This window comes from Haliotis cracherodii, unplaced genomic scaffold (assembly GCF_022045235.1).
Source record: "Haliotis cracherodii isolate W230 unplaced genomic scaffold, xgHalCrac1.p SCAF_26, whole genome shotgun sequence".
NCBI classification, from domain to species: Eukaryota; Metazoa; Mollusca; class Gastropoda; order Lepetellida; family Haliotidae; genus Haliotis; species Haliotis cracherodii.
Genome location: NW_027266282.1, coordinates 4,655,807 through 4,671,374, shown reverse-complemented (window position 1 = coordinate 4,671,374; position 15,568 = coordinate 4,655,807). Strand labels below are relative to the sequence as shown.

Genomic DNA, 15,568 nt, shown 5'->3' with positions numbered 1-15,568 from the left:
AAACAACACGCAAAAAAACATGTAACCCTACCTGTAGTTACAGGTGTAGTATTGTATGAGATCATTCTGGTTTACGAATTTAAGGGATCCAGTCGATGTGATATTCAGAGCTGCCATGAGCCCATTGGTGCTGTACAGTTGTTTCTCTTGGACGTGCAGCATGTCCAGCTAACAAACTGTCTGTGTAAAATCAGAGGCGAAGATATTTCTTTCGTTTTATATATTTCACCTATCTTCACTCCAGCCCAAGCCGGAACTTACTCATAATTTTCTATTTCATGAGATTTTTGAAAACCCATAATACATATGACATCTGTTATGAATGCACCTATATTTGTCTGGATTTTTAAAAAAATTGTTGTTGTTTTTAAAACAAACCATCAGCATTCATGAACTGCTACACAATTTGATTTGGTAGTATGGTTTCTGGTTTCGGGAACCACATTTCAGGATTATCTCCGCATTTTGACAAAAAACATTGCCACATACTTTGATGTCCACTTTTCATTGTTATTTTATTCAACATCAAAACTGGAATATGTGTTCGGACAAATCGTGAAACAAAAGACTTTTTGTATGTTCTCCAACCACCACGTCTCATCACAGTGTATTGAGGATAACATATCACAGTGGAACGATCTTGAGAAGAACAATTCCCTCTGGATTAATTGAAATACTGAATTTATCTGTAAGATTGTATGTCCCAATGTTGATGTCGTCAAATACGTCCGTGATGTTGTACCCATTTTGATTGGTCAATTGGATCTGCGACAAGGTCAAGGTCACGAGTGTGGGTGTTCCGCCAAGATCCGGATTGAAAAACGCAACTGCATAACTTCGAGGAAAAGCCAATGCTTTGGTCCACACTTGAATATTTGCGATCTGGAGGTGAAAAAAGGTAATTGTCTCAGATAAATCTAATCGAGATGTCAGTTGATATTGTTACTTGATACGGTTTTCACAGTAGAAATAACTTTTAAAAGGTTCTTAGGTATTAACATCTTAAATATAGTTCCAAATATTATTGTTTGTTTGTTTGTTTGTTTAACGTTGCAACCAGTAATATAGCAGCATCGCCTCTGGACCAGATTAACCAGTGATTTACTAACAGCAAAGGCTTGGGGTAGATAAATAATAATAATAATAATAATCATGTGTATACTTATATTGCGCTACACTCCTCACACAAGGTGTAGGTGTAAAGCTCTAACATTATTACACCGGTCAATAGATCAGTGTGCACTCGATTTTTTAATTCTCAGCTGCCTGGAAAGTACACAACCTAAACTGCATGTGAGGCGCTAGGTTATCAGCCACATTACCATCTCATCCTACCGGGTACCCATTCACTTTCATAGTTGACAAACAATCCACGAAATCACCGCACCTGACCGCCCGAATATTGTAGTTGCCACGAACCATTAGATAGTTGCCTCTTACGACAAGCGACCGCCTCCGTCACTGGACAAAATATCATCCATTCCAAACAAATCCAAAACTTGGAAATACCACCATTCTAAATGGAAATATGACCATTCCAAAATTTGTCATTGTCATATTTCCAAGCTTGGATTTGTTTGGATTTGTTTGGATTTGTTTGGATATGTTTGGATATGTTTGGATACAACGTGTCATAATCATATCTGTTAAACGTTGTACAACTTTTGACCATATGTGAGATTAGTAATGACATGAAAGTAAATAATGAAGAGTATTTTTGCACTATTTACCACGAAAAGACCAAATCCTAAGCAAATTTAACTAAAAGAATTTCTGTCATTTAAAGTGGCTACTCTTTGTATTTAATTTCTTCCTTGTCTATAATCATATGACATTGACTATGAACTTTGAACAATTAAACAAATATTTGGTTTTCCCATACCGACTGACGGTTGTCGTAGAACAAAGACCATTTCGTGAATAGAGGGCCTCATTATTATAATTTGAACTAATATACATACATGTATAATACACATATACACGGAATGATTTCTTATTTTGTCAATTTAATCATAACCCAAATCATACAAATCGAACATGTGAAAATAAAAGTAGTGACTAACTTTATGATCAAGGGTATAGATACTCAATTGTATCTATTCATCCTAATAGTATAACAATAAATCCTGTGTATTTACTGAGCATATTTAGTTACATCCGGATCTACGACCGCAGTCATATAATCAATCAAGGTAAGTATATTAGATTGAATTAAAAATGTGCTATCGCTAAAACAAAATTTTCCGTTATCCACGTAAGCCTAAACCTGGGAGAAATAAAGTTCTGTTCTGTTCTGAAGACGCCGTCATGATTAGTTGGCGCCAGTCTAGACTGTCCAATCAACGTGAATATACAAACCGTGATGTTACTTGACCAGTTGATGACACCTGTCAAACTCAAAGTGCCCCTGGTCCTCCACCCACCATGTGTAATACTTAAGCGCACTTGATTGTTTTATTTGCAGTTATATCACTGTTAGGCTGAGTGATGAGAGAATACATTTTGTTGTTTTTGTTAACGATCGTTCAACGTGGTAACCTTATAAGTGACTAACATTTTTATCATGATGAAATAATCAGAGGGACTGACGATCGCATTTTTCGCATAAATGTCATGCTCGCATTAATTTACTGAAGATAGATTTGAACATTTCTGAGCAAAGATCATGTTTGGGTAAGGGAAGTAAATCTTGTCTCCGCTTGCAATTGGATTCAATCGGGCGAGCAGTTCCGAGATCGCAGCTTGACTGTTCGGTACGGCCGAAAGGCGGCATCCATGTTGTTCACGCTCAGCTGATCACGGGGCCTCAGTTTTCGGTATTCTGCTTATGAGCCGGGAAGCGCATGAAACACGGGTGTCAAAACGAATATATTTACCAATTATATGTACGGTCAATTAGGGGATTGCCTAAAAGTCGGGCCAAGAAAAGTCGGGCCGGGCCGGGCCGGACCAGCGGGTAATACTAAAGATGGATTGCAGAATTATAAAATAAATCGTGCACATCTAGGCAGATCGCAAATGTCCACAAACGTATAGTTTTGCTCATTTAATTGAGTTTGAATCGAAATGCATCTTCAACAATGTAATAAACTGATAATTATGACGTGAGTCCTCGTAGAAAGGTCAGTGTCTTGACTGTGTGGTTTCTTTGATGAGAAAGTTTCTCACCGACCTTAGCGTGTAAGGGTGTGATGTCCAGGGCAGGGACGACAGTGTTTTGACTACTCTTCTTTCATAAATTAACGTGTTGGGCATTAACCTTTACTAACAGGATGTTTTCTGGAAGTGGATATTCGCGAATGTCATAGGGCTGACACGACACGTGGTAAGAACTGTCCTAGCACTTCTAAAGTTCCTAACATTCTTCAATATCTAAAGACTAGTATTATATCTACACCACTTTATTGTCTCATATTGCGGTAGTTAAAGAAAACACAGTGCTCAAAGTGAAGCCCTTTTCACTCTACATTCTCAACATATTCTCTGTCAGACGTGTTTGGCTTGGCCGGGGCTGTCAAAATCAATTTTAAACACACAGATGTATCATCAAATGTGTTTACATCTGTAGCTTGATATTTTATCTACCTGTATACCACTTTATAATGTCACAATAAATCGTATTTAAAGAAAACAAGGTGCTCTAAGTAAGGCACTTTTCCCTCTACATTCTCAACATATTCTCTATCAAAAGTGTTTGGTTTGTGTTGGGTCCGACTTGGCCCGGGCTGTCAAAATCAACTTAAACATCACAGATGTATCATCAAATGTGTTTACATCTATAGACAAGTATCATGTCTACCTAAATACCACTTTATAGTGTCTCAGATCGCGGTATTTAAAGAAAACAAGGAGCTCAAAGTGAAGCTCCTGTGTGTAATCGGTTTAATTATACGGTATACATTGTATACAGACAATAATATATTAATGTCTCACTTCTGTACATACATTAAACAGCTTTGTACAAATAAACATTGATATAATGTACAGAACCATTCAATAGAATTATGAGAGATTATTAACAGAATATCCCACTGACAAGTGTATGATACATTGTTGAATTAACATTAGATAAGGTTGAGAATTATTTGCATATTTTTTCAATACATACGATGATAACCAGCCTACTCAGAAATCAGAGCTGGTTTTTTGTGATGTCAGCAAAGCCTTTGATAGAGTATGGCACAAAGGAATTATTCATAAACTCAATGCTTACGGTATCGAAGGTGACCTTTTGAAATGGTTTGAAAGCTACTTAGAACATAGAGTCCAAAAAGTAGTCATTAATGGTTATACCTCAGAATCAAAATTTGTACAAGCTGGGCTCCCCCAAGGGTCAGTCCTTGGACCACTGCTTTTTATTGTTTATATAAATGACATTGTGGAAGCTATCGAGAGTAATATACGCCTGTTCGCAGACGATACATCTATATATGACCTCAATGATGATCAAATCTCTGCAGCAAATTGTATCAACAATGATTTGACAAAAATCTCAAACTGGGCCCAAAAATGGCAAGTAGGTTTCAATCCCGATAAGACCAAAACTATAACATTCAGTCGCAAAGGCAATTCTGGTTTTAGACCAAACTTATACATGGAGAGTACTGTTATTGAAGAAGTATAAACATTTAGGAATTACACTTCAATCTGATTGTTCATGGAAAATACACATTAACGAAATTATTAGAAAAATCAGTCCAATGATCAACTGCCTAAGGAGCTTTAAATACAGACTAACAATAAAAAAAAACACGCTTGAAACTATGTACACATCTTTTATCCTACCAAACTTCGACTACTGCTGTCATATTTGGGACAACGGTACAAACAAACAATCATTTTTACTCGAGAATTTACATTTGGACGCATTGAGAACTATTTGTGGGGCGGTTCGGGGTACCAGTCATGCTCAAATTTATAACGAAACAAACTTTCAGTCCTTAAAAGAACGACGACACCGCTTCAAATTGATTACATTTCACAAAATGAAAAACAGTATTTCACCTGTATATTTCAACGATCTCATTCAAAGTCCAGTCTCTGATAATAGCAATTATAACCTTAGAAATAGATCTAACATACAAACAATCAAATGTAGAAACAAAACCTATGCTAAATCATTTCTTCCGGATACGATTAATCTGTGGAACGCTCTACCCAATGAAGTTACTAATTCTTGCTCATTAAAAGAATTCAAATCCTTAACTAATCGTTCTGATAATTAATAATTTTGACCTAAAAATGCGGTCATAGATCATGCCAAATTGTCCACTGTCGCCTTAGGCTCGGCTCCAGTGACCTAAACGCTGATAAGTTTAGACGACACGTATCAGACATATCAGACTGCACTTGTGGGTATCACTTTGAAGACGCAATTCACTTTTTCTATACCTGTCAAAAATACCATAATATCAGAAACACTATGTACTTCTTCACACATGGCAATAGTTCAGTTAGCAGTTCTACAAACATGACTATTCTTAAATCAGTTCACGATTTCATTGTCAAAAGCAAAAGATTCGAGTAGCTTAATTTTATGCATGTAGTAATGGAAAACTGCTATATCTTATTTCACAGACACCACTTGTATTGGCTTCTTATATTTCATTTGTGTATTTAGTATGTTTATGTTTAGAACTATTTTACATATATCTGATATATAACCAGTTGTTGTAAAGTTATTACCTGGAGAGGTATTTACATAAGCTAGTTTTGCTTGTTTACCGATCCAGATTTCTTTTGAAATATAAATATGTTTAAACCACCAGCCTACTCATATTTTTACCCTGTTCCCCAGTGTTGGAAAGTGTCGTCTGCTACCCCAGCTGGAGCCATCTGGTAACAGTTATGGGCCGGAAGAGCGAAACCTAGCCATAATCAACTCTAAAATCTCTTCGCTTTCGTGAAGCTACAGTTAGACTGGTCACGCTACAGTAAACACGGGATATTGCTATACCGGGACTCTCAAATTACAAGAAAAACACAGAAATGCGTATACCGTAATTACAGTAGTAATTTATTAGATGCTGAAGTATAGTATGGTTGCACAAAAGTACTTTACATTTAACAAATTTAATAACTCTAATACTTTAATATTTCATAGATGTACATTATAATTTCTACAAAAACAACAATAACTTATATCTTAAAATATAATGGTAAATACATTCTATAATAAATTTGCGGTTGCACTGGCATACACGTTGTGTTCAAGTCATTCACTCCAAGTGGATCAGGTCACCAACGTGATCTGTGTACTCAACGTCGCCGATGACGTTGTTGACGAGATTGTCTTTCAGAGCCTGAAGACGGTTGTCAATCAGCCGGTATCTTCTCTGTCTGGGTGGTGCTGACCAGTGGGCTCCAATTCGTTGAATGGCGACTTCTACGTTGGATTGTTCTCTTTGAACTTCAAAAATGTTCGGATGGCTCTTCCTGGCAAGTTTGTTGAGTTTGTGATTCCACTCCTCGACGTTATTGTTAGTGCGGTGGATGAGATTGGACTTGAAAGATTCCACTTCCATCTCATATTGGATAGGTTGGTGGGTATGGTTCACCTGCAATTAAATAATTGCATTTTAACTAATATTAACTATAAACAAGTACATACATGTGACAAATACCTGTGGTATCTAAAAATAAATAATAATCATAAGTAAAATAAATAACTGAATAGTTTGTTAAGCAAAGTCTTATGAGTCTATGTTTTTAAGATTATTATCATCATTATCATGTGCATTATTTTCTTACCTGCAAAGCCGCTTGAAGAATGTCGTTTTCAGTGATCACCGACGCTCTGCAGGCAGCAACAATGCAGTTCCAATACTTCTTCTCACGGACCGTTTTCTTACAACGAAACTTGAATCCCTCATAAAACAAGTGCTGACCACCTCGCACGGTATCAACCATGGTCACTCGGCATTAGCCATTTTGGACATAGATAAATGTTGTTGTTGTTGCATTAGGTGTTTAGGAGGTCGCCTTCTGCCTAGGCAATTTCGGCTGACCTGTCCCTCTTTGGGACTCCTGTGTTTGAGAAGGGTTCACATATCTATTGTGAGTTCGGTGTTCACATAATTTCTGTTTTTGCATTGATATGATTTCTATTTACTTATATTGATATGATTTCATTTTTATCCTTGGCTGCTCTGTTTATATACGTTCGAGCAGCTGTCCATCTCTCAGAAATAGAGTTAGTTTGGCCTTCGCTATTGCATCTCTTGGCTTTAGGAGATCTATGACAAAATAAGTTGCAATCTTTATATATACCATCAAATACATACTGTATGTATTCTTAAGAAACGACTCTCCTCTAAACACATCGGTATCATAACCCATATCAACTAAGAAACTAATTGTTTGTTCAATTAAGTAAATCTCCTCTCCTCTCCTCTGTTTGAACAGCACGGGCGCTAATCTAAACTACGGTAATCCGGTGTTTTTATAGCAATTACTCATTTTCGCCTTCGTAGGACAAATACCCCAACTTGTGTTTTCGCTTTACTAATACTAGAGAAAATTGGATTTTCGCTAACCCGGCACGACACCCTGGTAACAATTAATCACAAGTTGTCAATATACAATACATTATAATACATCAAGATAACAGTTTCCATGTAACGATTAAGTATTTCTAAGAAACGTAAAGATATGTACAATATCTAGATATATGTATATATGTAAATTGCTTAGAAAAACTTAAAGGGGCACTGATCTAACGCAATTCCCCGGGACTGGTTGTTGCCTTTGTTATTGTTTTATCCCAGTGAGTACCCGGATGTATAGCAGAAATCTAAACTAGTTCGCGACCTCTGCTGCGCAATTCGTAAGCGCATCAGTCACTTTTATTGGTAGTAATAAGGGCGTATGGTCACATTGATCAACAAAATGAAATACAGTTTTCGAGATAATAAGGAAATGTAGGTATCTTTGTGGGTAGCACCGGTACTGGTGACGAAGTTTTGATATGTCACTTGCTTGGTAATTTTGCGATTTTCGTTTACACTATTTTGACTTGAAACACAAAGTAAATATTTCACCTGAGCACTGCTTTTTTTTAAAGTGTGTATATTTGTTTACTGTCAAAATGTGTAACGTTTTCAAATTTATTAAAAGTCTAAATATTCAGTTATTTTACAAAGTGACTGAAAAAACCATTTCCATCTGTATTATTATGATAACGAATTCCAAACATTTTGATGTTTAATGTCATCACCAAGAGACTGAAAATGTTACGTTGAAAAGTACATGTCTATGTTGTTAGGCTTCTAATCCTACATAATAATCTGTTGTGATGTTTGTAGGCCCTTTTGATCACCTTAATCAATCTGGACAGATTTTTTAGTCAATATGACTGAAATATTTACACATTTTATAAATTGCCTGAGAGAATCACATTTTACAAATTGACGGTAATATATACATGCTTACAAAGGAAAAGACCTGTGAAAACAACGTCTATCGCGCATTGAAGAATTTCTCAACCAAGACGTAGAGAAACAAGAACGAATCGGTTAAAATGAAGGAAATCAAAATGCAAATACCATAATTGCAACCTACCAAATTTCTGTGTATAAATTTTAGGAGCTTCCTTGTTCGAAGAATATATCCGTGAATATCCACACAAAGGAACAATATCCCACTCGTCTGCAGCTGTACAAAAAAACTTATTCGATGTCGCGTGTCTCTGTAACAATCAAATATTTTAAAAGATCTATATCGTTTCGGGATATTATAACCCGTGTTCGTTTCTCAACTGATCACTTGGATTGTTTCAGGTGTTTCACATAGGTGTCAAGTCTCAAGGGTCGGCTGAGAAAGCCCACGTGACAACTATTTTCATAACGTCCACGGTTCCTAAAAAATCCATTGAGTGATAGATAACAATGATCAATCAATCAACGTATTATCAGTTAACCCTTTGAACAAAGTATGTTGTTTTTACATCGGCACTTCATGCCATGACATGAGTGTATTCCCTTTGTTTTAGTAAACCTAGACATGTAAACACTCACTTTTGACATATCCACTGTGCAAGATAACAGTGATTAATCAATCAACATATTTTCTGTTAATCCTTTGATGACTAGGAACGATCCGTTTATTTACAAAAAAAGTAAATCAAGTGATCATTCACCTCTTGCTGGTCTGCCACGTGCATATTACATAAGACACATTTCACCTCACTTCAAACCTGGATTTAGATTGAATAATTACCCCAGACACAATAAATGCAAAATGGGAACCTTTGTCAGGTAATCTAAGTGGTACTACCACTAATTGTACCTGTAATAAATTCATTAACTGAGCATCAAGTGAATGACGACAAATACACAAGTATAGGGTTATACGAGAAAACGTGGATGACAACAAGGGAGTAGTAATCGTATTATCGACGCAATCCGAAATTGCTTTCACTGCATAGATACTTTTTTTAGTATTAAACTATGACCATCTGGGGTATTTCCAAATGACGACATCCGATGAGCTCCGCCCTTCTTTTTGTCTGTTTGTTTAGGCTGAAGAAATTAATCAACATGCACCCTTTGTCGAAATCTTTATAGATCACAGTTAACCAATCAGTGTTTATGCAAAAATTCGTAAAGCAAATATTGCCTCCAGCCTCCAAGTTTATTTAGCTGTCTTTGCAGACGGTAGCCCAGTCTCTGGTCACGCTCAATTGCGTTGCGTATCATCCGGGTACTCAAGGGGGAAAAAACAATAACAAAGGCAACAACCAGTCCGGGGAATTGCGTTAGATCAGTGCCCCTTTAATCTTTACATGAAAACTGTCATCTTTATGTATTATTCTGTTTTGTATATTGACAGCTGGTGATTGAGCCGTGATTGCTGCCAAGGGCGGTTACACGAGATACTGAGTTCAGCGCACCCTTGTGGCCTTATGTGACATGACAACGAACAGTTTTCAATGCCTTTGTACAACGACAACATGTGACTATCGGACTCCAAAATTTCATATTTGTATCTATGATATTAAATTTATCGACTTTATTAGGTTCAATAAATTTACTAACAAATCTACCTATTGCGCATTGAGCGATTATCTCCTTTAGCTGTGTGCGTAGTATAGAGCTTTATCACGCGTGACCTTGCAATGCTGTACATCGTATCTTATTCAAGCTGTATCACTGAGAATAAGTGATAATCTCCCTTACCCGAATAGCTCTTTTGCGCACTACCTTTGCAATGTATCGTATGTTATTCAGGCAGAGAGCGAGAATGCTTCAAGGAATGAATTAAGGTCAAGCATGTAACGCGCACTCAGTCGTTCTCCTATCACACTGCTATTGCAACTTATTGTTCAACACGATTAAATCCCAGGTTTCTATGAAGCATGACTTTGTTCAATAAACAACACATGTAAAACAACGGGTATGATATCAAATATTTGTAATAAGTTGTCTTCACAATCACATGTATGGTGCTTGCCGTGAAGATTTGAGCACAGTTTCAAGTCGTTCACTGTTTGTAAAATATGATTCATACCGTTTCATACGGCGGTTTATGGTTCTGCATGGTTTATTGTATTGACAGTTGTTTTAACTTCCTGCAGAGATTATACACCCGTATAAGTTCTTTGCTACTGGATACATGGGAAATCAATATGTTGGCCCTTAGTTTGCAATTATTCTCCTGAAAAATAATTCGGTTGCATGATATATTCACGATGTTTGGCTTGAACATAGTAACATTCTTCTGAACATACTTCAAATTTAAGCCGGAAGTAATCACAACACAAACCCAGTTAACCAAACAGAACCGTACACAAGAGTAGTGAGTGAGTGAGTTGGGTTTAACGCCGCTTTGAATAGTATAATTCCAGTTATATCACGGCGTGTCAGCTTGATGTGGATGGAAAGCCCGAAGTGATGCAGGTATTAGACGTTCACCACTTTGGTGAGACCCATGAGCACGGGTATAGTGCTGACAACATAATCGGGGCCAACCGGGTTTCGAACACACTGTCATAGGTTTCTGGCGTACCCAAGGGACACCACTCTGCATAGCGAATTGCAGCGCATAAGGCGACTTTGGCCAACCGTGCCCCCGTACACAACTGTAACAAACTATCATTCAACAAAGATGAGATATGTATTGCGTAACATTCCATGAAGAAACAGTGGCAATGTTACACTATCACAAACTACAAGATATATGCGCAATAAGTGCAAGGCACATAAGTACATTCAACAAACAGAGAAGGCACATTATAACAAGTTTATTTTAAAACAAGTGTATTATAATGATGTGGAAACAATATGAGAATTGAGCCAAACACTTCTGTTAGAGTCTATGTTCAGAATGTAGAGGGAAAAGGGCTTCACTTTGAGCTCCTTACTCTCTTTAAATACCGCTATCTGTGACATTATAAAGTAGTATAAAGGCAGATATAATACAAAGTTATAGATGTAAACACATTTGATGATACATCTGTGTGTTTAAAGTTGATTTTGACAGCCCGGACCAAGTCGGACCCAACACAAGCCATACACTTTTGATGGAGACTATGTTGAGAATGGAGAGGGGAAAGGGCTTCACTTTGAGCACCTTGTTTTCTTTAAATACCGTGATCTGTGACACTACAAAGTGAAATATAGGTAGATACTATACTAGTTGATAGATGTGAAACAATTTGATGTTACATCTGTGAGGTTTAGTTGATTTTGACAGCCCAGGCCAAGTCGGAACGAACACTTCTGACAAAGATTTTCTTAAGAAAATACAGTAAAAGTGTTTGACTTTAACGGATCGGTTTTCTTTCAATGCGATGTACTCTGCCATCATAAAGTGGTATATAGGTAGATATAATACCAGTCTATAGATGTAAACACACTTGATGATACATCTGTGTCTTTAAAGTTGATTTTGACAGCCCGGGCCAAGTCGGAACCAACACAAGCCAAACACTTCTGATGGAGACTATGTTGAGAATGGAGAGGGAAAAGACCTTCACTTTGAGCACCTTGTTTTCTTTAAATACCGCGACCTGATACATTAGAAAGTGGTATATAGGTAGAGTTAATACTAATCTACAGATTAAGAAGAGAGCAGGCAATATTATCGTTCTGGGGACGAACATCAAACCCTTTGGTTAAAAAGATATGGCAAGACAAAAACACTCGAGATGAAGCCCTAGCTCGACAAAATCCCTAACTAAAGCCATCTGGGATATTAGTACGTGAACTCATTCGAAGTCACAATTGCAATGACATTCAGCCTCCAGAAAGTCACTACAAAGGGTTCAACCCTCCCTGGACTTTACAAACTCCCAAAGTTGACACTGCTTTAACATCAGAAGTGACTAAAAGAGAAAACCCAACCCTACTACGATCAGTAGCTATCACTAAAATTCAAACTACCTGGGACAGCTGGGCCCATATATACACTGATGGATCCAAGAATCCTATCAACAACAGTGCTGGTTACGGGATCCACATCCACAGCTCCAAACCCCAAGCACATTCAGTTCGCTTGCCTGATGGTCAGTCAGTATTCACGGCTAAATTGGAGGCAATTCATCATGCACTCAAACTCATACCGGAACTCCCGGAAGCAAAGGCAGTCGTCCTATCAGACTCGCTAAGTGCACTTCAGGCCATCAGTGGGAGAAACTCAAACTCCAGGCCAAACACAGTCAACAATATTCTATACGAATATACAAAACTATCGGACCAAGGGCAACAGGTGGAGCTGTGTTGGATCCCCTCTCACATAGATATTCATGGAAATGAAAAAGCAGACTCACTGGCGAAGCTAGCTCTAGACAAAGCGGATATAGAGCCTATTCCCTTTAGTAAACTAGAGATAAAAAGTAAAATCAAAGCCTCCATAGCAAAAAGATGGCAAGCCCAATGGGACGCAAGTAAGATCGGCAGATGGCTATACAAAATTCAACCCAAGGTCCAACAAAAGCCAAACTCATACTCAAATGAAAGGAAAATTGAAACTGCTATCTCACGCCTCAGACTTGGTCACAAAAAGCACTATGACAAGGTTTGTTCATCTTGCAATCAGGCTGAAACCATTGACCACCTGTTACTAGAATGTCAAGACCATGCCCCAGCCCGGGCTAGGTTAAAACAAGAATTGCAGTTAGATCCGCTATCTGTCATAGATCTCCTAAAGCCAAGAGATGCAATAGCGAAGGCCAAACTAACTCTATTTCTGAGAGATGGACAGCTGCTCGAACGTATATAAACAGAGCAGCCAAGGATAAAAATGAAATCATATCAATATAAGTAAATAGAAATCATATCAATGCAAAAACAGAAATTATGTGAACACCGAACTCACAATAGATATGTGAACCCTTCTCAAACACAGGAGTCCCAAAGAGGGACAGGTCAGCCGAAATTGCCTCGGCAGAAGGTGACCTCTTAAACACCTAATGCAACAACAACAATCTACAGATGAAAACACATTTGATGTTACATCTGTGTGTTTAAAGTTGATTTTGACAGCCCAGGTCAAGTCGGAACGAACACTTCTGACAAAGATTTTCTTAAGAAAATACAGTAAAAGTGTTTAACTTTAACGGATCATTTTTGTTTCAATGCGATGTACTGTGCCATTATAAAGTGTTATATAGGTAGATATAATACTACTCTATAGATGTAAACACATTTGATGATACATCTGTGTGTTTAAAGTTGATTTTGACAGCCCGGGCCAAGTCGAACCGAATATTTGTGAGACTGTTGAGAGTATGGGGAGAAGAGGTCTACTTTAACCAACGTGTCTGCTTTAAATACGATGAACAGTGACATTATTAAGTGGTATTTACTTAGATATAGTACTGTCCTATAAATGTAAATGCTATGCCGACAGATGGAAATTTGTATCACGATAGCCAGAAGTATTTGATACGTTTCAAATCCTGTTTCATCTAACGATTGCCCTTTTACACGTTACCTAGATCAGTGACGCTTACACGAAGCTCTACTTTCTGGTTTTCAAGCGATTTAACTCCGAATCACTTAATTATGGTGCACGTTCATGGTTGATGATTGTTCATGTGTGTTGCATCAATGATATATAGGTATGGTCGCCGATAATGGAGTAATTAGCCGATACAACTTTGGCCCGTCTTGGCCCGGCCCGGTCCGACTTTTAGGCAATCCCGTCAATGAGCCAGGTTCCAAATACCCTGGTTCCACCACCTTTAGGTGTAATTACGTTGCATGGCCCTGGTTCACAGTTCGTCTGATCTCCCGTCATAAAACCACGATGTTTATTTACCTGGAGCCTCAGATAACGCCGACTTCCTGTGTACATGTACGTACATGGCAATAAATGGTTTGACAGTTGTTTGACGGAATCAGTCAATAATTATTGACACAGTGATGTAATGAAAATATTCACAACTCCTATTTTGTTTTTTATGTTGTTCAGCTGTATTTTCGATCATTTTTATACGTATAAAAAAATCTCCTCTAGTATTTATAAACCAAATCTAAAAACATTATATAAGAACAATTGTGTTTTTAAAACGTAAGTTTTCTATTAAAACAACCATGCAAGTAAGATTTCAGCCGTAATATTACTTTAGTCACTCCACAGATTACACATCTTATATGCTGCAAACGCAGCGAATGTAATGCTAATACATCACAGCTGCCTCGGTAATTAAGGGCTGGAATGTTTTTGTGAAAGCAGTTAGAGCAGACGAATTTTCCCCCTCGCTGTATTTTTGGCTTGATTTGATTGTCAATTGGTGAAAACAAATGTTCATTTGTGAAAGCAAACCCTTTTCCCCTGAACGTTAAAAGACGGGAGACTTTGTTTTTGTCTGAAATATCAACGTTGAAGTCGTTTATATATTAGGAAATCCATATTATGGTAAATATTTATTAAATGCATATCCTGTTTTGTATATATGTATATATTATTATATCAATATGGACAATGATAACAGTTTAAGTGCTATTCGAAAATGTATGTAAATCTGCTTCGTGATGAATGAAGCATGGCAATAAATGTATGCATCTGATTCTTCATTTGTTCTGTATTCTTTGATGAGAATGAGTTTCGTTAATGATGATTACTCTCACAGATTATTGTTTGATAAGAGGATAGGACTTTAACTGGAGAATAGTTATGAAAAATATATATATAAGTATAGGCGGTCTGTGTGCACATGTTGTGAAACTGATACCTCACTGATTTGATAAAACGGGACTTCATAGTCTGTCATTAAATTGATTTTAAAATATATGGTTTTGACTGTAGTACGTCCTGACATGATAATATTATGTTGTAAACAACTTATCTTATCTTATGTTAAGTAAAACAATTATTGATAACTTCCTGAATTCCAATTGTTCAATGAACAGAATTATTCAAAGCTCTGGCGTGAGACAACAATAAATTGGATGTTACCAAAGATTGTCCATTTTATGATCTTAGGCACATGTCGGCGCACTTACATGAGAGCCGTCTAGACGACTGTCTGTTTTATAATTAAATGGCAGCTGCCATCCAGCCGAATACTTAATCTTGAGACCTATTATTGTCTTGACGAGTCAAGTGCGGGTCTATCTCTCACCTT

General features: G+C 37.3%; 1 protein-coding gene across 2 annotated transcripts in view; it reads right to left on the bottom strand.

Annotated features, from left to right (window-relative positions):
• Positions 1–489: 489 nt before the first annotated feature.
• The window catches only part of LOC139472979 (alpha-galactosidase A-like), a 32,055-nt gene continuing 16,976 nt past the window's right edge, over positions 490–15,568 (bottom strand). For both annotated transcript variants that reach the window (XM_071255472.1, XM_071255473.1), the window contains one exon: positions 490–882. In XM_071255472.1, the coding sequence (XP_071111573.1) occupies positions 625–882 (258 nt within the window). In that variant the 3' untranslated portion in view covers positions 490–624. The remainder of the gene's footprint in view (positions 883–15,568) is intronic.